Source organism: Rhinopithecus roxellana, chromosome 4 (assembly GCF_007565055.1).
Source record: "Rhinopithecus roxellana isolate Shanxi Qingling chromosome 4, ASM756505v1, whole genome shotgun sequence".
In the NCBI taxonomy this organism is placed as follows: domain Eukaryota; kingdom Metazoa; phylum Chordata; class Mammalia; order Primates; family Cercopithecidae; genus Rhinopithecus; species Rhinopithecus roxellana.
In genome coordinates this window covers 27,210,949-27,238,395 of record NC_044552.1, presented here as the reverse complement: position 1 = coordinate 27,238,395, position 27,447 = coordinate 27,210,949, and the positions used below count along the sequence as shown (strand labels likewise).

The 27,447-nt window shown below is 51.3% G+C and overlaps 1 protein-coding gene across 1 annotated transcript in view; it reads right to left on the bottom strand.

The window, feature by feature from the left end:
- The window catches only part of ITPR3 (inositol 1,4,5-trisphosphate receptor type 3), a 76,207-nt gene that overhangs the window by 45,207 nt on the left and 3,553 nt on the right, over positions 1 to 27,447 (bottom strand). Inside the window, exon 2 of the mRNA XM_010359109.2 lies at positions 10,943 to 11,013. Coding sequence (XP_010357411.1) covers positions 10,943 to 11,013 — 71 coding nt within the window. The remainder of the gene's footprint in view (positions 1 to 10,942; positions 11,014 to 27,447) is intronic.

The following is a 27,447-nucleotide window of genomic DNA, read 5'->3' as shown; positions in this document are numbered from 1 at the left end:
AACAAAAGAGATATAGAAATACCCAGCTACTTTTGCCTTGAGGCGACTTCCTGATTCCCAGCAGCACGGACTTTTATTTTGACAGCTTCTTCAGATGGAAGTATCAGAGGCCCAGGCCCACAGAAGGTGAGGGGTCAACAGGAGATCGGGACCCTAAAGGGGTACAGTCTCAGACAAGGGCTGAACTCACAGTAGAACAGCTCCTACCAGGAGCTAAAGATACCAGTTGGAATCCCCCAGATGGTTCAAGAAACCCCAAACTTGAGCTGGGCTTCAAGAGGGCTTGAACTGGTGAGACCCCCAGGAGTCTGGCAGAAGGAACAGCAGGGTCTTCCTGGAGGAAGGTACCTTCATCCTAGACTCAAACCAGACTTTTCAAGCAATAACCAGTATATGCTCAAAGAAAAGCAGGAATCCTTGGGAACCAGACACCACGAGGGAGAACAAGCCCACAAAATAGACGCTAAAAACAGACACGCGCAGAGACTTCAGACGCAGACATCACCTGTAAAACAGGTATGTCTTCTCTGCTTCAATCAATAAAAAAAAAGCTTCAAGATCCCTGCAGAGAACAGAAAACGATAAAAAAAAAAAAAAATGACACGGCAGAAGAAAAAAGAACCAAGTAGAACTTCTAGAAATAAAAAAAGCTTCAATAACCAAAATGTAAAACTCACCGGACATATTTAACCAGAGAATAGCCAGAGTTGAAGAAAGAATTAATGAAACCCCAACAGCCCTTACAGGGTGGAAGCATTCCAATTCTATCCTATCCATTTCTGTCAATGATGGCTGAACCCATTCAAGTGACTTCACAGCCCACTAGCGAGCGGGTCAGAGCCTGTGTCTGCATGACAAACACTGCCCCGAAGCATCCCTGGGACAGCAATGAAGTCAGAAAAGAGCCCTCCCTGCTCCTTACTCCTCCGTATCTTTCTTGGAAACTTAATACCTGGAACTTGTGAGATTCAACTTTTTCTCTCACATTGATCCTCCCTCAGAGCCTTGCCCTCACATGCACGTGCCAGAAGATGCCAAGTGAATGAATAAACAAGTGGGTAGACTCAGGGCCTGTCGCCATACACATCCCATGCTTCTACTGCACTGTGCTCCTTGCCCAAAGGCAGGCCTGTCAGAACCCCAGAAGGGGCCTGAGCCTTCTTTGTCACTAAACCACAGGGCTGAAGGGCAGAGAGAAGGACAGGTAGCCAAGAGACTGGGCCCACACAGGAGTTGCAGTTTCAAAGGCCATGAGAAAAGGTAGAGGGTCCAGGGAGGTTTCCTTGTAAGGATTGTTGTGTCCTGGGGTACGTACCTGTGGATGAAGGGGCACAGGGCTGGTGAGGCTGCAGACAAGAGGCTATTCATTTATTAAATAAGGTCAGTCAACATTCACCCAAAACTGACTAAGGTGCCTACCACTCCAAATGCCCACTGCCACTGCATACCATCATTCCACGGCAAGGGGGACAGCTTTAAAATATACAAACTCCCAGGCCCTCCACAGATCTTGGCAGGTCTGATGTGAAGTCTAGGAATATGCATTTTTAATGGCACCTCTCCCCCACCCCTTTTCTACCCCAGATGGCTCAATCAAGCACCAGAGCAGAGGATCCAAGTCAAGGACAGAGAGCAAAGCAAGTTATACAGTCACGGTAATGTACAAGCTCTGCATGAAATAATGTCTGTATCTGCTTCCAATTGTCTTCAATGTTTAGACTCAACCTATAAAACAAAACACACAAGATGTCATTGTGGTTATGCAAGAGAATGGAAGGGTTATTCAGTCTTGATGACTTAAAAATAAAAATAGGCCGGGCGTGGTGGCTCACGCCTATAATCCCAGCACTTTGGGAGGCAGAGGCAGGGAGATCACCTGAGGTCAGGAGTTTGAGACCAGCCTGATCAACATGGAGAAACCTCATCTCCACCAAAAATACAAAATTAGCCAGCCGTGGTAGCAGGCATCTGTAAGCCCAGCTACTTGGGAGGCTGAGACAGGAGAATCGCTTGAACTCGGGAGGCAGAGGTTGGGGTGGGCCAAGATCGCACCACTGCACTCCAGCCTAGATAACAAGAGCAAAACTCCATCTCAAAACAAAAAAAATAAAAATAAAAATACACGTGGCATAGGCTGGGCACAGTGGCTCACACCTGTAATCCCAGCACTTTGGGAGGCCAAAGCGGGTGGATCATGAGGTCAGGAGTTCAAGACCAGCCTGGCCAATATGATGAAACCCCATCTCTACTAAAAATACAAAAAAAATTAGCCAGGCGTGGTGGCGCAAGCTGATAATCCCAGCTACTCAGGAGGCTGAGGCAGAGAACTGTTTGAACCTGGGAGGCAGGGATTGCAGTGAGCCAAGATTGCGCCACTGCACTCTAGCATGGGCGACAGAGACTCCATCTTGGAAAAAAAAAAAAAATACACATGGCAGCCTGGGCGTGGTGGCTCACACCTATAATCCCAGTACTTTGGAAGGCCAAGGCAAGAGGATCGCTTGAGCCTAGGAGTCCAAGACCAGCCTGGGCAACTTGGTGAGATCCCCCAATTCTACAAAAAGTTTTTAAAACTAGCCGATCTGCTGACACGCACCTGTGATCCCAACTACTTGGGAGGCTTGAGGCGGGAAGATCGCTTGAGCCCTGGAGGTCCAGGCTGCAGTGAGCCATGATTGTGCCACTGCACTCCAGACCCCGTTTCAGAAAAGAAAAAAAAAATACACATGGCAGTAGTGGGAGGGAGACATGGACAGAGTGCTTGGAGGAATTGAAGAATGAGGGTAAAAAAAAAGGGGGGTACCTGAGACTCTCAGGTTTATAAAGGTGACCCTAGATAATCTACAGGCCACAGGATGCTGTTGGGAGGATGAGGGGGAGCAGTGGAAGAGCAGGTCATGAGAGCTAAATTCTCATCTATCTTAGAAGGGCACCAACAGATACTCTAAAATTGGTAAATCAAGCAGTAGTGGCTGGGCACTGTGGCTCATGCCTGTAATCCTAACACTCTGGGAGACCAAGGCAAGAGGACAGCTTGAGTCCGAGAATTTGAGACCAGCCTGGGCAACACAGTGAGACCTTGTCTCTACAAAAAATTAAAAAATTAGCCAGGCGTGGCGGCACATACCTGTAATCCCAACCGCTCAGGAGGCTGAGGTGGGAGGATGGCTTGAGCCTGGGAGGTCAAGGCTGCAGCAAGCCATGATTGTGCCACTGCACTCTAGCCTGGATGACAGAGCAAGACCCTGTCTCAAAAAAAAAAAAAGAAAGAAAAAGAAAAGAAAAAAGAAATAGCAGATTAATCATAACATTTGGAGACATGGGGGTAGCTAGCAGAAGAAACCATGAAAAGAGTTAAAAGAGGTTGCTCTCTCTTATTACATTGCTGGTGAGGGTGCAAAATGGTACAACGGCAGTGGGGAGCAAGAGCAAGTGGCAATCACAGAGCTCCCACACTCTGCCTCAGCAACCTCACTGCTGGGCCTGCATTTTCGGAGTGCACCTCCGCTTACATAAAATGACCACAGAAGAGGGTCTTTGCTGAAGCACCAACAGGAATAATAAAAGACTTGAAACAGCCCAAGAGTCCCTCAGGGGGACTGCTGAAACAAATTACGATAGAGCCACATAACTCTATGTGTGGAATGCTACGTAGCCACAAGATAGAGAGAAATTCTGACATACACTGCAACATGGATGAACCCTGAGGACATTATGCTAAGTGAAATAATCCAGTCACAAAAGGGCAAATCCCATATGGTTCCACTTATATGAGGTACCAAGAGTAATCAGATTCATAGAAACAGAAAGTAGAATGGTAGTTGCAGGGGTTGCGGGAGAGGATGAAATGGAGAGTTATTGTTTAATGGGTATCGAGCTTCAGTTTTGCAAGATGAAAAAAGTTCTGTGGATAGATGGTGCTAATGGTTGCACAGCAATTAAAATGTACGGAATGCTGCTGAACTGTAGCTTAACGATGGTCAAGATGGTAAACTCCTTGTTATGTGAATCTTACCACAATTAAAAATAAGTGACTTTTGTCAGGCACAGTGGCTCACGCCTGTAATCCCAATACTTTGGGAGGCTAAGGTGGGCAGATTGCTCAAGTCCAGGAGTTTGCTTATTTTCCAGCCTAGTCAACACAGTGAAACCCTGTCTCTACAAAAAATAAATAAATTAGCCAAGCATGGTGGCATGCACCTGTAGTCCCAGATGCTCTGGAAGGTGAGGCTGGATTGCTTGAGTCCAGGAGGTCAGGGTTGCAGTGAGCCATGGTGTCACTGTACTCTGACCTGGGCAACAAAGCAAGACCCTGTCTTAATAAATAAATAAATAACTTTTTTAAATGTTTAAGACAAATTACTATGTAATTTGTAGGAGACTATTTTCTCATAGTTGTCCAGGATATGCAACTAAAATGAATATTTTTTTTCATCTTTTTTTTTGAGACAGGATCTCACTATGTCACTCAGATTGGAAAACAGTGGTGCAATCACGGCTCACTGCAGACTTGACCTCCTGGCCTCATGCGATCCTCCCACCTCAGCCTCCTGTGTAGCTGAGACTACAGGAGTGTGCCACGACACCCAGCTAATTTTTGTATTTTTGTACAGATGGGGTTTCGCCATGTTGCCCAGGCTGGTCTCAAACTCCTGGGCTCAAGCGATACACCTACCTGGGTGTCTCAAACTGCTGGGATTACAGGCATGAGCCACCACGCCTGGCTAAAGTGAAGATAATTAATGAAAGAGAAAGAGAGGAAGTTTGAGCTTCTATATATGAAGAGAGGAAGATCTCCAGAAGGGTCTGTCTGCAGCAAGATTTATAAAGCAAAACCAGCAAAGAACAGAAGAGTGTATACAGAATGCTATCTTCCTGTAAGAAAAGGGAAAATCTGGCTATATGTTTGTATTTGCAGAATGGAACACTGGAAGAGACATAAGAAATTAAAGACAGTGATGACCTAAAGGGGCAGTGGTGGAGGGGCTGGGGAGTGGGAAGAGGGTGGGAGCAGACTCTCAGTGTGTGTTTGTACGATGTTTTGATGTTTTAACTGAATGAATAAATTACCTAGTTAGATTTTCTTATATGGTTGTCCCTGGAGAAAGGGAAAGAAGGTTGAGTGAGGAGGGTAGAGTGGGGGACCAAGGTAGAGTGGGGGATCCTAGACCATGTATTTGTCTTACTTTTATAAAAAGGAAAAAAAGGAATGAGTACATTTTTGGCCGGGCGTGGTGGCTCATGCCTGTAATCTCAACACTTTGGGAGACTGAGGTGGGTGGATCACAAGGTCAGGAGTTCGAGACCAGCCTGACCAATATAGTGAAACCCTGTCTCTACTAAAAATACAAAAATTAGCTGGGTGTGGTGGCGCGTATCTGTAGTCCCAGCTACTCAGGAGGCTGAGGCTGGAGAATTGCTTGAATCCGGGAGGTAGAGGTTGCAGTGAGCCGAGATCGTGCCATTGTACTCCAGCCTGGGTGACAGAGTGAGACTTCATCTCAAAAAACGAAAAAAACAAACAAACAAAAAAGTACATTTTCAGTGACCAAAAAACTTATGAAAAGATGCTCAGCCTCACTAGTAGTCAGAGAAATGCAAACTAAACCACAGTAAGATGCCATTTCACATTCAGCAGGCTGGAAGAAATTTAAGTGGGACAAGAACAAGTGTGGCAAGGAAGTGGGCAGAGCGAAGGGAGCTGCCTGCACAGTTGCCACAGGGTCACTTCTCATGCCATGGAGGTGCATCCCTCTCACCTAGTAATCCCCCCACTCAGAACACACCAGAGGAACCCGAGCACACGAACTTAAGGAGGTTCACTGCAGCATCGCAGGCAATTGCCAAAAGCTGGAAATGAGTTGAAAGTCCATCAACAGGAGCAATGAAGGGATTCCGTTTATCACCCAATGGAATGCAACATTGCAATTAAACACATGAACTACAGCTGTGTGTATCAACTCCAATAACTCTCAAAACAGTACAGAATTTATTTTTATTTTAATTTGTTTGTTTGTTTGTTTGAGACAGCGTCTCCCTGTGTCACCCAGGCTGGAGTGCAGTGGCGGGATCTCGGCTCACTGCAACCTCCGCCTCCCGGGTTCAGGCAACTCTCCTGCCTCAGCCTCCTGAGTAGCTGGGATTATAGATGCCCACCACCACACCCAGCTAATTTTGTATTTTCAGTAGAGACGGGGCGGGGGGGGGGGGGTTCACGATGTTGGCCAGGCAGGTCTCGAACTCCTGACCTCAGGTGATCCACCTGCCTTGGCCTCCCAAAGTGCTGGGATTATAGGTGTGAGTCACTGTGCCCGGCCAGGAATCAGTATAGAATTTTAAAAGTGCAAAAGGATTTGTCAGAAAACTACCTTTAATATATGGGGTTTAAAAAAATATAAAAACTCAGCCAGGTGGCAGTGGTTCACACCTGTAATCCCAATACTTTGGGAGGCCAAGGTGCGTGGATCACCTGAGGTCAGGTGTTCAAGACCAGCCTGGCCAACATGGTGAAACCCTGTCTCTACTAAAAATAAAAAATTAGCTGGGTATGGTGGCAGGCGCCTATAATCGCAGCTACTTGGGAGGCTGAGGTGGGAGAATCACTTCAACTCGGGAGGAAGAGGTTGCAGTGAGCCAAGATCGCACCATTGCGCTCTAGCCTGGGTGACAGAGCGAGACTCAATCTCAAATAAAAATAAATAAATAAATAAATAAATAAATAAATCAAAACAAAAACCCTGTATTGTGCACAGTTACATCCCTATGCATTAACAGCAAAAGCATTAAAACAGACCCCTGGTCAAAGCCTTGTGTTAGGCATGAGTAAAAAATAAAAATAAAAAAGGTCCTTGAATGATGCACACCAATTTCTGACAAGTGTTTACCTCTGGAGAAGGCAGGAAAGGAAGGGGAAGGGAGGAAGATGTAGCGGGCTTCGGCTACAGCTGTGTTAATTCTTTAAAAGTAAAAAGATCTGGGCCAGGCACAGTGGCTCACGCCTGTAATCCCAGCACTTTGGAAGGCCGAGACGGATGGATTGCCTGAGGTGAGGTGTTCAAGACCAGCCTGGACAACAAGGTGGAACCCCCATCTCTACTTAAAAAAAAAAAAAAAAGTAAAAAGATCTGAAATAAATGTAGCAAAAAGGATTTGACAAAGCTCAGCAGTGGGTGCATGGGGTGTGTGTTATTTTTCTCTTTCTTTTTTTTTCCCTGAGACAGAGTCTTGCTCTGTTACCCAGGCTGGAGTGCAGTGGCACGATCTCAGCTCACTGCAACATCTGCTTCTTGGGTTCAAGCAATTCTCCTGCCTCAGTTTACCAAGTAGCTGGGCTTACAGGCACGTACCACCATGCCCAGCTAATTTTTGTGTTCTTAGTAGAGACAGGGTTTCACCATGTTAGCCAGGCTGGTCTCGAACTCTGGACCTCGTGACCAGCCTGCCTCAGCCTCCCAAGTGCTGGGATTACAGGCGTGAGCCACAGCACCTGGCCCTATTTTTCTCTTTACTATTGTATAGACTTGAAATATGTATTTTTTTTTTTTTTTTTTTGTATTTTTTTTTTTTCAGTAGAGACGGGGTTTCACCATGTTAGCCAGGATGGTCTCGATCTCCTGACCTCGTGATCCGCCCGCCTCGGCCTCCCAAAGTGCTGGGATTACAGGCTTGAGCCACCGCACCCGGCCATAGACTTGAAATATGTCTTAATCACAGTAACAATAAACCGGGCTTGGAGCATGGACAGGTAGAGAGGAGGCGTAGGCTGAGGAAGGGGGCATCCAGCATGCAAATGGAGAGCGGCCACCTCATCACTCTCCTCCCTGACACCTGCCCCCACACACTTGTCTTGGGGGCACTCAGGCTGGGGGTGCAGGTTCTGAGCTTCCCTGAGGTAGACTTGGAGACAGGGGCTACCCAGTCCCTTGCCCCAACAGGAGGAGGAAGAGAAGGAAAAAGGGCTAGGAGAGGGAATGTGCCCCAGGCTCAGCCCAGTCAGCAGCTCGGGACTCACTGCAGCCACAGCCTAAAACCTTACAGCCAGGCAGAGTTCAAGGGCTGGCCTAGCGTGGGTGCCACACATACCAGGGCATCAGCAGCCTGGGCCTCCCAGGGCCTCATCAGCTCTGGAAATAATTCCCTGAACATGTTGGGGCTTAGGGTGTCTTCGAAGGTGGCTGGAGCTAAAGCCACAAGCAAAGAGCCATGCAGGGGTTCCTTCCCAAGGTGGGAGTGGTGGGGGCTTTGCGAGCTCAGCCTCCAGGGTCAGCAAGTGAAAGGAGAGCTGGCAGGGAGTCGGGCAGGGAGCTGGGAGTCCCAGCAATGGCCAGGCTCACCCCAAGATGTTAGGAGGCAGAACTTCTAGGAGTCTTCAGGACAAGGCCATTTCTGATGACCACCAGCCAACTTCCAAAACGCCTGTCATAACCCCACCCCCTTGCTGGGTCCCACCCTCAAGGGCCAGTGGAAACAGTGAAAGCCAGGACTCCCGGCTTGAGGCCAAGCCCCATCTTTGTCTTTTCTGGGCTCCAGTGTCAAAACTGAAGAGGCTATAGTCCGTGTCTCTCGTCCCACACTGTAATGCCCCAACTTGTACTCGCCAGCCACAGAGTGTACGGAGGCCTGGCTCTGTCCCAGAAGGTCAGCTCTATTCAGGTCCCAACAGGGCCATAGGGAGTCCAGAGGGCCCTCTACCCACCTCACCAAGACACCAAGGAACCAGGAGCTTGGGCAGAGAAGAGGGGGAAGGAGATGGGGTCTGAACCTTTCTCTTCCACATCATTTTGCTGGATGGACCCAGCGAGGCTATGGGACCACACCCAGGTATGGCGGGGGGAGGGAGCCCACTCACAGACTTTGGGAAAATGGAGAAGAGATGGAGGCCTGGGGGAGGAGGGAGGGAGAAGGCGCGATGAGGGTGGAGGAGGGCAAGAAGTCAAAGGAGCATTTGTTCTGCTAAGTGGCCTTGTTGTTGTCAAAAATTGGCCCCAAACTCTGTCCACTAGAAGCCTAGGGCAAGTCTTCCTCGGTCACACCCACGTCCCTGTCACCAGCCTGTCACACCACACAGCTGCCCACACACACCTCGACATACATGCAAACCTTCCCCTTCCGGTCCTGGCAGAGCCCACCCATGGGACCCTCACCTCTCTCTCTCTCTCTCTATCACTAAGTTCCTTCCAAGAACTAGACTAAATCCTGCTACTAGATCGCAATCCACCCTCCATTTGCAGCCTCCTCCTGTCTCTACCCATCCGTCCTTCAGGGAACTGGGATAGGAGAGGTCAGAGCTGTGCCTCCAAGTGAGCACAGGAAACCCACAGAGCCTGGGCTCCACTGGGGGAATTCTGGGTGGGTCACAACAACAAAACATGGAGCAGCCAGGCCTGAGTGAGGGGCAGGGCAAGAGGACGCTGGGGAGGGGCCCCATGCATGCATTGATTCCTCAAATGTGCTCGGGGACCCACCATGTGGCAGACACTGCAGGTAAAACAGCAAACAACAACAACACAGAAATGCCTCCCCTGGTGGAACTGACATTCTAGCGGGGCAGAAAAATGGCAAACACAAATAAATAAAATACAGTGAGCACGGCAGATTCACGCTACAGAGAAAAAGAAAGCAGGGAAGGGAGGTGGGGCCAGTGGTATGATTTTGTATTGAATGGTCTGGGAAGGCCTCGCTGAAGACGTGAGACCTAAAGCCGCTGAGCATCTGGGCTGCGTGGATATTTGGAGAAAGAATGTTCAGAGCAGAGGGAACAGCAAAGATGTGGAGGCAGGAGTGTGTCTGGTGACTAGGAGGAATGGCAGGGAGGCTGGTGTGGTTGCAGGGAAGTGGGAGGGGCAAGGGGGAGAGGATGAGGTGGAGAGGCAGCAGGGGCCAATGGTGTAGGGCAAAGGGGCCTTATGGTGGTGAGGCTCGTCCACCAGCCAAAAGCCCCTATTCAGAGCCCTGTGATGGAAGCAGGAACAGAATTGCAGATCGGGGGCCCCTCTGTAGGTTCCAAGCGATAGGCAAGCCCCCGGCAGCCAGCCAGCCTAGGATGCCGCCAGATTGTCTTAAATCCCAATCCCCCTCCAGCATCTCCCTCGAGGACAATCCCAGCTAAGCTCTCCCCAGAGGAGCAGCCACGTGGGCAGACTTGGTGGCAGCAGGCCCAGCGTGTTGCTGCCTGTTCCCATCATGCCCACCACACCCAGGACCTGTCTGTCTGACTGTCGGTCGGTCTCAGCCCTCACAGGCAAGCACAACAATAGCACCTCACTCTGGCTCGGCATAATGACAGCCAGGATATTGTTTAATCCCCACAAAGGTCCTCAGCCTGCTGCGTGGCCCGAGGAGCCCACTGACCACACAGGAGAAGGCCCCACGAACAAAGTCACTTGCCCATGGTGAATTCTCACCAACTTCCCACCGAGGGGCTTTGTTATTAGAGCCTCCTACAGGGCAGGACTCACACACAGGACCGGGCTGAGGACACAGCCAGGGTCAGAAGAGTTCTGGGGTCCAAATCTCTTACCATGCAGATGAGGAACTGCGGCACAGGGAAGGGCTGTCAGCAGGGTCTCCTAAAGCCTAAGACAATTCTCTTTTCCACCCATTCCCTTAGGAAACACCCAGTCACACAAAGAAAGCCCTGCAGCTGTGGGGATTTTGGAGGGGGGGAGAATGGGCCCCTGGCCAGAAGTGGGTGTGGCCCTGAGAAGTGGGTGTGGCCCTGAGAAGTGGGGTGTGGCCCTGGAAAATGAAGGGAATGGCGTGTCTGTGCCAAGATGGCAGCAGTGCAAGCCAAGGGGGATTCCACCGACAGCAGAGTGAGGTCTGCAGGGCAGCGCCACATCTAATCCAGCCGCTGGGGCTGAATGCAGTTGAATAAATTTAGTCGTAGGTCCAGGACCCTGCAGCCTGGGACGGGCGGGGGCCGAGGAAGCGGAGGTCTTACCTCGGAACTTCTTAGGAGGGTTGTCCAGGTCCCCGGCCGCAGGCTCCACCACACAGCGGTCATCCACCAGCCTGGGGGACAAGGCAGCTCGGTCAGCAGGAGAGAAGAGACCTATCTCCCACAGCATCCCTCCCTTAGAGCAGAGCATGCCAGGCACCAGTGAGCCCCTAAGATAATTCCTCCATCTCTAACAAGCTCCCCACCATCAAGTCATTCTTTCCTGGCATCACTGTTGAAAGGCAAGGTGTCTCTTGGGGGTGGGGAGAACCCCAGGAAGAACACAGAAGCACACCCAGCCCACCCCAACCCCCTGACTGGAGCTGCAGCTGTACTGGGGGTACTCTGCCGCCAGTCAGGACTGTCACATGCTGCAAGTGTATCTCCTGTCCCAGCCCTGAGACACTGCTGCCCTGATGGGAACGGGCAGTGGGTGAAGGGGGCAGGAGAGGAGGAGAAAAACAAAAGCATAGAGGAGTGGAAGGGAGAGAGACAAAGAGAGTCAGAAAGATAAAATGGATGAGAAACAGAAGCTAGAGAGAGACCAGAGACAGACAGATGAGAGAAGCATAGGAGACACCAAACTAGCTGCATGAGTCTTTAGGTCTCCAAGGAAGGATGATGAGTCTCACGCCTTCCCAGTCTCAGTCAGGCCTCATTTCATAGTCTCCCCTTTGGTTCACTCTAGGACAATCTCCTTCTTATAGCCATGCTGGCGTTAATCTCGCATTTCCTGAGGGCATTCATTTACTCATTCATCTATCCACCCATCCACTCATCCCTCCACCCATCCATCTACCCAGTCCCCCATCATCCATCTATTCATCCACCCACCCATGCACCCATCCATCCACCCATCATCCATCCATCTACCCATCCAGCCACCCTTCCTGCATTTAAAATCTGTCAATGCCACTCCAGCCTCTAAGATAAAGTGATGCTGCTCACCCACCGTGTCAAAGGACAACTCTGTCTCAACAACCCCATGCCTGTTACCTCTGAATTCTCACCAACTTTCCAGCAAGGGGCTTGTTTTTAGTGCCATTTTACTGAGAAGAAAATCAAATCTGAACATTAAATAACGTGCCTAAACTCACACAGCTGATTTCAAAGCCCATGCTCCTTCTGTACCTCCCCTCCCTGGGTTGGTTAAGAAGGTCTTTTCTGTTTTCTTTTTCGAGACACAGTCTCACTCTGTCGACCAGGCTGGAGTGCGGTGGCGTGATCTTGGCTCACTGCAACCTCTGCCCCCCGGGTTCAAGCGATTCTCCTGCCTCAGTCTAATGAGTAGCTTGGATTACAGGCACCCACCACCATGCCTGGCTAATTTTTGCATTTTTAGTAGAGACAGGGTTTCACCATCTTGGCCAGGCTGGTCTCAAACTCCTGACCTTGTGATCCACCCGCCACAGCCTCCCAAGTGCTGGGGTTACAGGTGTGAGCCACCACGCCCAGCCTAACAAGGTCTTTTGTGATCTGACCTCTACTTACTCCCTAGCTGGCCTCACTATTTCCTTGCCCCAACTGTACTAAACCTCCAGTTGATCCCAAGGTCCCCGGAGCTCTCATCTCTCCAGAGGCAGTCCTGGCAGCCTGCAATGCCTTAATATTCATTGCACCCTTAATATTCATTGCACCCTGAAACCACAGGCCTAGCAAAACTCCATCCTTCCACCCTCAGCTCTGCTCTCCTACTCTGCAAAGCCTTCCTTGGCCAGTGCCTGTGGGCCTCCCTCCTTCATGTTCCAGCACCTGGTCCTGGCAGTGTCTCTCCCCACTTCTTGACTTGCTGTGTCTACCTGTGAGTTCCTTCAGAATGGAGCCCCTATGTGTTTTCTTTGGAATGATTAGCACCTCGCACAATGCAAAGTGTTATGATACAATAAGAAATATATATTTGGTCTTCATCCCAGTTCCTGGCTAGAGCTCCTAAAGCCCTTGTAACGGCCGGGCGCGGTGGCTCAAGCCTGTAATCCCAGCACTTTGGGAGGCCGAGACGGGCGGATCACAAGGTCAGGAGATCGAGACCATCCTGGCTAATATGGTGAAACCCCGTCTCTACTAAAAATACAAAAAACTAGCCGGGCGAGGTGGCGGGCGCCTGTAGTCCCAGCTACTCGGGAGGCTGAGGCAGGAGAATGGCGTAAACCCGGGAGGCGGAGCTTGCAGTGAGCTGAGATCCGGCCACTGCACTCCAGCCTGAGTGACAGAGCGAGACTCCGTCTCAATAAAAAAAAAAAAAAAAAAAAAAGCCCTTGTAACTTCCTAAGTGATAAGGGCAAGAAGAGTTACAACGTTGAGATTTTTGTTTCTAGTTCCTGAAATAGATCGGAAGCAATAAAGATGAAATGGCATGAATTTTGTTCATTCCAAGCTTCTTTCAACCACACCTGGTTTTATGTTAATGAGGTGATTCTTGGAAAGCCCCTGAGGATGGGGCTGCCAGGGGAATAACCACGTAATTTGAGGGTTCCCATTTTCAGCCCCACCCCCATCACAACCTCCCCCTGGAAGGAGAGAGCCGCTGAAGGTTAGGTTAACCACCAATGGCCAATGGTTTAATCAATCATGCCTATGTGGCCGGGCACAGTGGCTCATGCCTGTAATCCCAGCACTTTGGGAGGCCGAGGCCGGTGGATCATGAAGTCAGGAGTCCAAGACCAGCCTGACCAACATGGTGAAACCCCATCTCTACTAAAAATACAAAAATTAGCTGGGCATGGTGGCGCATGCCTACAATCCCAGCTACACAGGAGGCTGAGGCAGGAGAATCACTTGAACCCGGGAGACAGAGGTTGCAGTGACCCGAAAACACGCTTGCACTTCAGCCTGGGCGAAAAAGCAAGACTCCGTCTCAACAAAAACAAAACAAAACAGAAAACATGCCTATGTAAGGCAGCCTCTGTAAAAACCCAAAAGGAGCCAGGCACCAGTGGCTCACACCTATAATCCTAGCACTTTGGGAGACCGAGGCAGGTTAATGACCTGAGGTCAGGAGTTCAAGACCAACCTGGCCAACATGGCGAAACCCTGTCTCTTCTAAAAATAAATAAATGAATAAATAAAAATTAGCTGGGTGTGGTGGTGCACGCCTGTAACCCCAGCTACTCGGGAGGCTGAGGCAAGAGAATCACTTGAACCTGGGAGGCAGAGGTTGCAGTGAGCCGATATCAAGCCACTACACTCCAGCCTGGGCAACAGAGCAAAACTCCGTCTAAAAAAAAAAAAAAATTAGCTGGGTGTGGTGGCACACGCCTCTAACCCCAGCTACTCAGGAGGCTGATGCAGGAGAATTGCTTAAACCCGGGAGGCAGAGGTTGCAGTGAGCTGAGATCGAGCCACTGCACTCCAGCCTGGGCAACAGAGCAAAACTCCGTTAAAACAAACAAACAAACAAAAAACCAGGTTCAGAGAGCTGGGCTGGTGAACACAAGGGGGTACTGGGAGGGGGTCACCCCTGGAGAGAGCCTGGAAGCTCTGTATCTCCTGCTCCATATTAAACTCTTCCATCTGGTTGTCTTTCTGAGTTCTGTGAGCCATTCTAGCAAATTATTAAACATAAAGAGGAGGTTATGGGAACCCCTGATTTACGGCTGTTTGGTCAGAAGCACCAGAGGCCCAGACTTGCGACTGGTGCCTGAGATGACGTTAGTCTTGGGGGACTGAGCTTTCCACCTGTGGAATCTGACACTGACTCCAGGTAGATAGTGTCAGAATTGAATTGAACTGGAGGACATCCAGGTGGTATCCCGAGAGTCTGTCTCCTTTCCTCTCCCCACCTCCAGCACCTGCTTAGTCTCTGGCCCTCTTCCCTTCTCCATCTGCACTCGCATCGTTGGGCATCTTGACCACACTCATGAACTTAAAAGCACCTCCAATACATTCACTGAGAACTCCAGCATTCGCCTCCCACGAACTCCAGCCTCGGAGATCTAACTGCCTAGTCGAGACATCTCTACTTGGATGTCCACAGGCATCGCAAACGCAGTCTATGCAAGCTGAGCTCCTGGCCTCCCAATGGAACATGCTCCTCCAGAGGTCCTCCCCATCTCAGTTGATGGCAACTCCATCCTTCCAACTGCTTGGTCCAAAAACCTTGGACCTTTCCTTGGCTCCTCCCTTCCACTCACACCTCACACCTAACCTGTCAGGAAATCCTGTGGGCTGCATCTTCAAAATACACAATCAGGTACAGAATTGGACCTCTTCTTGTCACTTTTACCACCACATTATCCAGGCTCCCACCAGCTCTCACCTGGATTTCAGTAACTACCTCCTCATTGGTCTCCTGGGTTCCCCCTTCACTCCCTTCAGCATATTTCCCACACAGAAGCAGGGGGATCTCTTTAATTTTTTATTTTTTTGAGACGGAGTCTTACTCTGTCACCCAGGCTGGAGTGCAGTGGTGTGATCTTGGCTCACTGCAACCTCCGCCTCCAAGGTTCAAGCAGCTCTCCTGCCTCAGCTTCCCAAGTAGCTGGGATTATAGGCGCCTGCCACCATGCCCAGCAAATTGTTTTTTTTTTCATAGAGACGGGGTTTCGCCATCTTGGCCAGGCTGGTCTCAAAATCCCGACCTCAGGTGATCTGCCTGCATTGGCCTCCCAAACTGCTGGGATTTCAGGCATGAGCCACCGCCCCCAGCCAAGGGATCCCTTTAAAAGGTAAGTCAAATCAGGCCAGCACTCCACTCAGAACACTCCAGAACCACCCATCTCAGAATAAAACCAAAGAACTTACATGGCCTGAAAGACCCACATGGTTCACCCCCTCACCTCTCTGATTGTATCTCCTCCCCATCCCCCTTCCCCTCACCCCTCTACTCCAGCCCTGGAGCCCCCTCCAGGCTCCTCAAAGCCCTGAGGGGACTGGGCACTGGCTTTTCCTCTGCCCAGAACACTCTACCTCCAGGATCCTCACCTCCTTCAGATCTGGGTTCAAACAAGCCTGTTCCCACGGAGACCCTCGCTCCCATTTTTATTAAAAATTGCCAACTGCTTCCTGCCACACTCGGTATGCCCCTCCCTATGTAATTGTTATCCACAGCCTTTATCACCACCTGGATGGCTAGCTAGTTTACTTATTTTGTTTACTATCCCTTACCCTGACCCCACGGAATGTAAGTTCTGTGAGGGCACAAACATGTCTGTTTTGCTCCCTGCCATATCCTCAGCACCCAGACCACTGCCTGGTGCAGAGAGGGCACACACAAAACGCATACCGAGTTAATTAATTCATTTTACGAGCTGTGCAGTAAAGTACACAAGAAGCAAAAGACAAGGTCCCTGCCTCAGGGAGTTTAAAATCTCATCGGGAAGACAAATCACATACTCAGAAGATAAATAATAAAAAGAATATGTATTAGAGCCAACTGGTGGTACCAGTCGTGGGTTTTGTCTGAATTCAGGGAAGTGAGAAGTCACTGCTTCGCCAATCAGAGAAGGTGTCGGAGAAGCAGGAGCTGCTCAGAGCCTTGAATAATTCATAGAATTTCCTGTGAGATATTAGTGAATCAGATTTGCTGGTTGTCTCTTAGCAAAGCCCTGAAGGGAGGGGACACAGGATGGATGAATTTTGATGGTGAGAGGAAGAAAGCATTGACCAAGGGTGATGGAGCCACAGGGCAGCATCGAAGTTGTGCAGCTGAAGAGAGGCTGGCGGCAGTCCCCACCGCCTCCATCTTGACCAGCACACAGGGCCTTGTAGAGGGGGGAAGAGGAAGAGGCCGCAGAGTCCCCCTCCTCAGAGGGTCCCTGTCTGAGGAAAAAAACCCATCCTCATCCCTGACCCCTCCACGCCTCTCCTGGGAACTCCTTGTCTGGGTCACACATGCAGGAAAGACACGCAAATTTGGGGGCCAAAGTGTTTTTCCTCACCCCTCTGGGCAAGCCCACCTGGTCATTAGGTGGATGTCCATCTGTCCGAGCCTACGCTGGCACAGCTTCTGAGACATGGCTTCTGAAGCCCCGCTTCTCCAACTCGGCCCCTCCCCATCCCAGGGCCCGGCGGTCCACAAAGCAAGGAGTGCAAACAAAAGCCACTTAGAGAAGGCAGGGACCGGTCAGGAGGGGAGCACGGACTCCGGAGGGGAATTCAAACAAGGCTGGGAAAGAAAACATCCCAGATGTGCAGCTGAGCAGACGAGAATTTTCTGTGGAAGGGACTGGAGCAGAAAAGCAAGCCCTGGGCAGGGCTAGGGAAAGCAGGGCGGGTTGGTCAGGAGTGAGGACTTGGGAAGCAGGCGATGGGACCTTGGGCATTTTCTCCTGGGTCCGCCAGGACCAGCAAAACAGGCATCATCTGGGAATGCTAGGCTCCTTTCTGTGTCCCCCAAGAACCTCCAAGGGGTGGCACCTTGCCACCTTGCCTTCCTTGTTTTATTCTCCAGCTGGTGTTTAGCGCAGCCCCCACCTGGTGTGTGTAAATAAAGAAGCTGGCCCTGGGCAGATGTTTGCAGGGTCCCACCGTGCCCCCAAGCGCCCCTCACCCGTGTCTCTGTGCATACTCATTAGGCCTGAGGGATCCCATGAAGGTGATCTCCGGCGAGAGCGGGGCGAGAGGGGACGGGAGGGAGCGTCGAGTGAAGTCATTAACAGATAAGCAAGAAAGCTCTTATCAGATGAGCTGTCGGGAGACCTGGGGCCAGAGGGAGGCCCGAGGGCCGCGACACAAGTTAGGTAAGTTTTGATGGAGAGGGAGCTTCACCGGGCGAGGCCAAGACCTCTCCATCACTGCGTGGTGGGGGCGGTTCTGAGTCCGCGCGGCTCGGGAGAGCTTCGGTCTGGCCGCCCTGGCCCCGCCCCGCGCCCGCCCCGCCCCCCGGCGCTCGGGCCCCTGCCCTGGCCCTGCCCGCGAGCTCCGGGCGTCCGGCCCCGGCCCCGGCCCCGGCCCCGCCCCCGCCCCCGCCCCGGCGGCGAAGCGAAACTCGCCGCCCCACGTGCAGCCGTCTCCCCCGACGCGCCGCAGCTGCCAAGGGAGGGCCAGCGCGGCCTCGCCCCGGCCTGCCTCCGACTGTGGGCCGCTGCCAGGACCCCGCGCCTCCGCCAGACGCGCCCGGGGGCGGGGCAGGTGATATGCAGTTGCGCCCGCGCTTTCCTGCTCTCCCCGGCTCGTCTGCCCGCGGAGGGCGGCCCCGGGGGACCCCTCCCCACCTGCTGGCACCGACGTCGCTGGCCTTAGCGCCCCACCCCGACTCTTCCTTATGGCGGGCACCTGTGTTTATCAAACTAGCCGGACCACAGGTGCCCTGCTGAGTGCGCATCTGGCGCTGAAACCAGAGCCCGCGCTCTACAGGGGAAGTGGCCGTGTCGCTTCACCCCTCTCCCCAACGCCTCCCCACAAGGTCCCTCCACCCACAGGCCCCGGAAAAGGCCTGTTTCCACCCTCTACCAGCCCACCGATCTCACTGTCCAGACTCTACTAGGATGACACCCCATCCCACTCCTGCCATCTCAAGGCCAAGCTGAGGTTCCCGCGTGGTTCCCTGCCCACGCCCACCTACGCCCACCACCGACATCGCTCCTCATCTAGAGGCCAATGGTACCCCAGCCAAGATCACAGAAAAACTGCCCCTCTATCGCGCGACTCTATAGTTTATCAATCATTTTTACATCCAGTATCTCATTGCGTTCTTACCACAGTCCAGTGTGAGGCCCACAGAGTGGATGGAACCCCTGAGCCACACAGCTGGTCAGAGAATGGCACAGACACAACCCAGGTCTCCATCTACTCAACAAACCTCACTACGAGCCTACTATGTGCTGGGTGTGGTCCCCACCCTCCGGGATCTCCTGCGACCATGCTGAGTGCAGAGGACAGGAGCCCTGTCTACACCTGTGTGTCCCCTTCTCCCCTCCATTCAGGACCAGCCCAGCAGAGGCTCAGGAGCCCAGAGGACAGTCCCTACAGTGCGCCTTCCATCCACTGGGAGGCACAAGACCAGTCTGAACAGCAGAAGGAGCCAGAGGATGGGACTACAAGGAAAGGGTCCTGGCTGGAGGCCTGTGGGCAGGCAGGGCTGTTCTGGGCTCTCTGGAGAGGAGCTGGTTGACAGCTTGCTCTAGGGTTGCAGGAGTGCATAGTCCCTGAAATGCCCACAGGGTCTACACCCCAAGACCTTGATCTGAGGTAGGAGAGGAACACAGCTGCATCCCATTCTACCCCATTCCACCCAGTGTGGACTTTGAAATCCTGGTGGGTGCCATGGGAAAGGCAGCAGGGCGGGTCAGTGCTGTCTGGAAAGATTAGATAAGGAGGAGGAAGGGAGCTAGATAGAAGTAGGGCAGGTGACTATCAAGGAGCCTGACTCAAAACCTGCACCTACCAGCTTGGCCACGATCAGAGCACCATGGGAAGGGGAATGACAGACTGGGGAAATCCCCACAGGACCGTGAACAACCCCCCTCCCCCATTCAGCTGTGGATGAGAAAACTGTCCCTGCGGCATGGAGGAGAAACTGATCAGCCCAGGTCACATAAGTTAAGGAACAGCAAGTTCCAGATCCCAGGTCTTCTGGCTCCCAGCCCCAGACACTGGCTGTAGGCGGAGGATTACCTGGTGCGAGGCAAGAAATTGAAGGCACAAACTGTTTCAGTATAATAAGGAAAAGAGTTAGAATAAGAATAGTCATAAGACAAGTTAGATAGAGAGATGATCATGGACAATTGGCAATTATTATTATAAACATTATTAATCTTTAGCTTTTAATATTACTCTTTGTTGCATTACTAATATAACCTAGGAATAACCAGTGGGTATAGGGTCAGGTGCTGAAGGGACATTGTGAGAAGTGATCTAGAAGGCAAGAGGTGAGCCTTCTGACACGTCTGCATAAGGGCCGCTTGAGGGCTCCTTGGTCAAGCGGTAACGCCAGTGTCTGGGAAGACACCCGTTACTTAGCAGACCATGAAAGGGAGTCTCCTTTCTTTGGAGGAGTCAGGGAACACTCTGCTCCACCAGCTTCTTGTGGAAGGCTGGATATTATCCAGGCCTGCCCACAGTCATCCGGAGGCCTAAACACCTCCCTGTGGTGCTGTGCTTCGGTAGTCACACTCCTTGTCCATTTTCATGCTCCTCCCGTACTCCTGGTTCCTCTTTGAAGATCGTAGTAGATAGCAGCAGAAGAAACAGTGAAAGTCTTAAAGTCTTTAATCTTTCTTATAAGTGCAGAGAAGAAAACGCTGACGTATGCTGCCTTCCCTCTATGCTTCGGCTACCTAAAAGGAAAGGGCCTCCTATCCTGTAATCTCATGACTTGCTTCACCTTGTCAATCACTTAGAAGATTCACCCTCCTTACCCTGCCCCCTTGTCTTGTATACAATAAATATCAGCGAGCTCAGTCATTCGGGGCCACTACTGGTCTCCGCGTCTTGATGGTAGTGGTCCCCCCAGCCCAGCTGTTTTCTCTTTATCTCTTTGTCTTGTTCCTTTATTTATTACAGTCTCTTGTCTCCGCACACACGGGGAGAACACTGGCTAAGCCCCGTAGGGCTGGACTCTACAACTGGCCACCACTCCACAGATGCAGGCCAGCCCCAAGGAGGACACTCCAACAGCAGGCACTGTCAGAACACTGGGATGGGCTGGTGGTGGGTGGAAAGCCTGGGGAGGCCCTTTCTCCAGATAGCCAAAGTCACACCTACTAGGTGGAATGTTAAGAGAGGAACCCGGATTCACTGGTTGGGGTTCCTGGCTCATCAGAGAAAAGAAATTAACTCCTGCATCCCTGCAAAAGCAACCATTTCCTTTGCCTCTACATATCTTTTTTTTTTTTTTTTTTGAGACGGAGTCTCGCTCTGTCGCCCCGGCTGGAGTGCAGTGGCGCGATCTCAGCTCACTGCAAGCTCCGCCTCCCGGGTTCCCGCCATTCTCCTGCCTCAGCCTCCCGAGTAGCTGGGACTACAGGCGCCCACCACCTCGCCCGGCTAGTTTTTTATATTTTTAGTAGAGACGGGGTTTCACTGTGTTAGCCAGGATGGTCTCGATCTCCTGACCTCGTGATCCACGCGTCTCGGCCTCCCAAAGTGCTGGGATTACAGGCTTGAGCCACCGCGCCCGGCCTACCTCTACATATCTTTACCAAGAATCCACCCTGTGCCAACCAAGGGGCCAGGCAGTATATGGAATATATGGAATTTAAAAACAAGTACAGCTAAAGCCTTCAGAAAGCTTGAAGTCTAGAAAGGACAATAAGCCATACACACAGAGAACCCCAATAGTCTCTCCAGGAAGAATGGAGATAGCAAGAACAACTAAACTTGGCCCAGTAGAAATGAAGGTTGAGGCCAGTGTCCCAGCCTGCCTCTGCCACAGGCCTGGGTTTCTGGCTGTCAGGGTCAGGCAGGCTCTCTGACAAGTCCTGGGGTCTCTACAGCGGTGCTGGGTGCATGGGAGGACATATCAGTAAGGCCAAGGAGAAGAAAGACAGGGATCAGGAGACCAAAGGGAAAGCTGGGAAGAGAGGGAGAAAAGGTGCAACCATGACCCGCCAGCCAGCCCTTGCCTCATATATTTGGCCTGCCAACCCCAGGCTTGTCTCCCACTGTCCATAACCCAGAACTGGATTCTCAGTGTTTCTCACTTGACAGAGTAACTGAGGCTGTAGGACCCTCAGCAGGGCAGACCTTCAGGCCAGCTCGCCCTGCCTCCAAACCTCCGCAGAGTTCTCTGGGACACAAAGCAACAAAGGCAGCTCTGACAAATCAATCCAGAAAGTGAAGCAGCCTACACCACAACCCTGCCTTGCCAGAAAATTGGTGTTCATGGTGGAAAAGGAGATGGGGGCAGGGTGCTGTTTTAGATTAAAGGAAACTGAAGAGGCATAAGAAAATGTAATACGAGGCCGGGCGCGGTGGCTCAAGCCTGCAATCCCAGCACTTTGGGAGGCCGAGACGGGCGGATCACGAGGTCAGGAGATCGAGACCATCCTGGCTAACAGGGTGAAACCCCGTCTCTACTAAAAAATACAAAAAAACTAGCCGTGGCCGGGCACGGTGGCTCAAGCCTGTAATCCCAGCACTTTGGGAGGCCGAGACGGGCGGATCACGAGGTCAGGAGATCGAGACCATCCTGGCTAACCCGGTGAAACCCCGTCTCTACTAAAAAATACAAAAAACTAGCCGGGCGAGGTGGCGGGCGCCTGTAGTCCCAGCTACTCGGGAGGCTGAGGCAGGAGAATGGCATAAACCTGGGAGGCGGAGCTTGCAGTGAGCTGAGATGCGGCCACTGCACTCCAGCCCGGGGGGCGGCAGAGCGAGACTCCGTCTCAAAAAAAAAAAAAAAAAAAACTAGCCGGGCGAGGTGGCAGCGCCTGTAGTCCCAGCTACTCGGGAGGCTGAGGCAGGAGAATGGCGTAAACCCGGGAGGCAGAGCTTGCAGTGAGCTGAGATCCGGCCACTGCACTCCAGCCTGGGCGACAGAGCGAGACTCCGTCTTAAAAAAAAAAAAAAAAAAGAAAATGTAACACCAGGACCTTGACAGGATCTCCGTGGTTTTTTTTTTTTTAGATGGAGTCTCACTCTGTTGCCAGGCTGGAGTACAGTGGTGCGATCTCGGCTCACTGCAGCTTCTGCCTTCTGGGTTCTAGTGATTCTCCTGCCTCAGCCTCCAGAGTAGCTGGGATTACCAGTGCCAGCCACCACACCTGGCTAATTTTTGTATTTTTAATAGAGACGAGTTTCACCATGTTGGGCAGGCTGGTCTTGAACTCCTGACCTCAGGTGATCCACCGGCCTCAGCCTCCCAAAGTGTTGGGATTACAGGCGTGAGCCACCACGCCGGGCCTGACCATTGGTTTCTTTAAATCAGGATCCTAGGCCGGGTGCAGTGTAATCCCATGCCTGTAATCCCAGCTCTTTGGGAGGCCGAGGCAGGCGGAACACAAGGTCAAGAAATCGAGACCATCCTGGCCAACATGGTGAAACTCCATCTCTACTAAAAATACAAGAATTAGCTGGGCGTGGTGGTGCGTGCCTGTGGTCTCAGCTTGAGCTTGAGCTCAGGAGTTCAAGGTTACAGTGAACTCTGATCATACCACTGAGGACAATGGGCACATCTGACTATGGATTGGGTCTTGAATGCTATTAGGAAACTATTAATTCGTGTGATCACAGCACTGTAGTTACATAGGAATGTATAATAAAATATTTAGATGTGAAAAAGATGCAATGTATGTAATTTATCACAAAATCCTTCAGCAAAAAATACATGTATCAAATGTGACCACTGTAAACAATGATTAAGTGTAGGTGATAAGCAAATTAGTGTTCTAAATGGTTCTCGCTACTTTTCCTGAATTATATTTATGCCTCAGGCTGTGAGAGCATACGTAAAGGCCAGAGCCACCATAAGTAAGTGACCTGCAAAGTCTACCCACTGCCATCATCATCATCATCTTTGAGACACAGACTTAATTCTCCCTCCCATTACCTATATCACCCCCATCATCTATTTCTAGACTCATGCTGGAGAAGAGGGCTCTCCTGCACTGTGCAGGAAGGGCTAATGGCTGGCTGGCTGAGTGACGGGAAGAGCAATTTGTTAATCAAATATGCACAGGTGTCTGCCTCAAGCACCTGCAGCTGCTCCTGGACTGAGATTTGTGTTAACCCCTTCTGGCTCTGCCCACCTGCTGGCAAAAAAACATACCACTCTGATCATTTTACTTTCTCACTGAAGCCTCTGCAGTGAGTTTCTCCTGACTGCCTCCCCAAGTGGAAATCCCTCTGTAACGTGGCTCCACCTAGTTCCATCCCCAGCCCACACCTTGGACTCACTGTGTTGTGAACGCCCAGCCTTATTTCTGCACCCACGATTTTTCTCACAGTCCCTAGCCTGAAAGGCCCTGTAACTTTCTCTCCTCAGTCCCCTGCCGCATGACTCCAAGCTCTCTAAGCCAGGGGTCCTGACTGCAGGGAATTGTGACTGCAGGTACAAATGCTGGGTGCCACTGGCACCTTTCGCATGTCCAGCCTGACATACCCAAGGGGCTCAGAGCTCACATTCAGAGGCCTGTGATGAACTTAGTAGAGATCTGGGTTCTGCTTTCCTCCTTTCCCAACCCCAGGTTTCCTCCCCTCCACTCACACAGTCCTCACTCCTAGAGAGGGGTGCCCCAGCCCCACATGGGGTGAAGTCTAGAGAGCAGGGCTGGGGGTGGACATGCAGGGACCCAGGCATGTGTGCAGAGGTCATCCAAACCCAGAAACCTCCCCACAAGCTGAAAGCAGAAAGCTGGTGTGGCCCCACCTAAAACTCAGCATGTGTCCCCACCCCCAACCCAAGCCACCACCCCAATGGGCCAAGCTAGGGAGGGGATGTGGGGTCAGGAATGTAGGGCAGGGCAGAGTGTGAGCAAGTGGCTCCAGCAGGATTCTTTCAGGCCGGCAGGATTCAGGCCAAGGAGCTGGATGCAGCCTGAGGACCTGGAGTCCCAAGGTGGACGTGTGGCACTGGTTCTAGGCTGAGCCAACCCTGCGCCACCCCCTCTGCACTTCATCCCTTCTCCATCACATCCTCGCACTGCCTGGGAAGTGCCTGACACCTAATCTTAAGGGCAGAGGCTGGTCTTACTCCCCACATGCTAGTGCAACTCTCACACATGACATGAATCAGGCCTGATCCTCTGTGGCACCGAGTTCTGTTCCCATACCCCTCCACCACCACAGAAACACAAAAAGTTAGGGAGCCTAAGAGTTAAAGGTGTACCTTGTCTTTGATCTCCATTTCTGGAAACGTATTACCTGAGAGGATAACTATAACTAGACAAGTGTTCAGGCATGTGTGCACTAGGATGTTCAGGGCAAATTGTTCTTAACAGCAAAAATTTACAAAGAGCCTGAATGCTGAATACTAGAGCTGCTTAAATAAATTAAGGTACAGCATACCATGGCTGTGCAGCCGTAACAATGGTGTGTTGGCATAGGAAAATACAGCTCACTCTACATATATCCAAAAACGGACGGGGTACAAAGCCATACGTGCAGTTTGATAGTGTTTGTAAATGTTCATTTATGAATATAAAAGGCTAGAAGGTCACAGAGAATGTTCATGTAAGCCATAGTGGTATGACAGATCATTTTTCTGAGTTTTTCACATTTTCTCCAAGGAATGTATATTTTTTTTTAATCTGAAAAATATATATATTTTCAAAAACTGAGTTGCATGGATTAGGCTAAGACCAAGACTCTGCCTTGGGGTACAGAACAGAAGTCTAACATCTCATTCCAGTGAAATCACAATTAAATGAAAGCCAAGCTGGGCGCAGTGGCTCATGCCTGTAATCTCAGCACTTTGGGAGGCCAAGGCAGGCAGATCACCTGAGGTCAGGAGTTCAAGACCAGTTTGACCAACATGGAGAAACCCCATCTCTACTAAAAATATTAAAAAATTAGCCAAGTGTGGTGGCGCATGCCTGTAATCCCAGCTACTCAGGAGGCTGAGGCGGGAGAATCGCTTGAACCCGGGAGGAGGAGGTTGTGGTAAGCTGAGATTGTCCCATTGCACTCTAGCCTGGACAACAAGAGTAAAACTCTCTGCAAAAAAAAAAAAAGAAAAAGAAAGAAAAGGCAGGTCTGAAATCCACCCAGGGAATGCTGTCAGCAAAGGAAGGGCAGTCCCCCACTCCTGGAATTACATGTGTCTCCGAGACTTAAGGCTCAAAGGGCCCCACTGCACAGAATGGAACAAGCTGGACCTGTGCCTTGATTACCACTGATTCTCCAGTGCCTAAAACAGTGCCTTGCCTAGCACATGGTAGATGCTTAATAAACGTTTGTTGAATGACGTTATGAAGTCTGATGAGGGCAAAGAGATGGGCCTTCTGGGCTGAGGGGCAGGTAGACCTAGCAGGCAGGCTTCCTCACAGCCTGTCAGGCTGGGAGGGCCCCAAGATCAGGGATCCAGGCCCTAGGTACTTATTAAAACCACCTGGAGAACCTTTTAAAACTCCAACACCCAGACCCCAGCCCTAGAGATGGTGATTCAATTGTTCTGGCATGGGACTCAGAGCTGAAATTGCTTTTTTTTTAATCCCCAGGCGATTCTCAGCTACACCCAGAGCCCCTTAGAGGATAATGCAGGCTGACAGAAACTCACTCTGAGAAGGCAGGGCCTTGTTCAAAACACCCAACAACGGCCAGGCATGGCGGCTCATGACTGTAATCCCAGCACTTTGGGAGGCCGAGGAGAGAGGATCACTTGAGCCCAGAAGTTTGAGATTAGCTTGGGCAGCAGAGGGAGACCCTGTCTCTATAGAAAATACAAGAACTAGCCAGATGTGGTAGCACATGCCTGTAGTCCCAGCTACTCGGGCGGCTGAGGTGGAAGGATTGTTTGAGCCTAGGAGGTTAAGGCTGCAGTGAGCCCAGATAGCACTACTGCATTCTAGCCTGGGTGACAAAGACCCTATCTCAAACAAAACAAAACGGAAACCACCCAAAAAGTTGGTGACGGAACATGAGACAGACACCCTTCCTGAGAGCTGTGCCTCTGAGGTTTCTGACCTAGGGATCCTGAGCCTGGAGACCTGGGGCTTCCTCTATATTTACTCCCATACTTTTTGGGTCCTGACCTCCAGGGAAGTAGGTCAGGCTGGCAGGTAGACAGGGAACCCCACGGTTAAGAGGCAGCGTCCCCTACTCACTATGATTACCCAGCCCTGGGTGAGCCAGGTCCAGAGGCCCTGAGAGCTCCAAATGAGGCTCCAAGGCTGAGCCATGGGTGGGCAGAGGCACTTTGACAAATGTTGAAAGCTTAGCTCCAAGACTCAGTTCACCTGCACTCCCCCAGTTTACTGTCTGTGGGTCTGGGGCCACCTCTCCAGGTACTCAAAAGAGATCTTCGCCAGGCACAGTGGCTCACGCCTGTAATCCCAACACTTTAGGAGGCCGAGGCGGGTGGATCACCTGAGGTCAGGAGTTTGAGACCAGCCTGACCAACATGGAGAAACCCCGTCTCTACTAAAAATACAAAATGAGCCGGGCGTTGTGGCACATGCATGTAATCCCAGACACTCGGGAGGCTGAGGCAGGAGAATCGCTTGAACTCACGAGGCGGAGGTTGCGGAGAACCAAGATTGCCCCATTGCACTCCAGCCTGGACAACAACAGCGAAACTCTGTCTCAAAAAAAAAAAAAAAAAGAGGTCTTCAAGAGATGACTTGAGATCCTGATGGGTTCACCCTGTGTACCCAAGGCGACTTCTCCCTAGCCACTGGCCTAAGGCCATATTAAATCCTCCACTTTTTGTTAGCCCTGATCAGCTACTCCAGCCCTGGCCTCTGCTGCTCCCACCTGTGGTGAAGGATAAAGCAGTGGCATTGGCCTCGCTCTCCTGCCAAAAACAGGCGTGGGCCTGCTTTCCCTTGCCGGCCTGCAGTCTCAACCGCTCCTGGATCCACTCCCCAGACCCCTCCCGTCCTTCTTATCCAGAGTTAATGTACAATCTTCACCAGGACCTCTTATTCGCCAGGAGGCTTTAATTGGCCTCCTCCACTTTGCACTGAAGAACT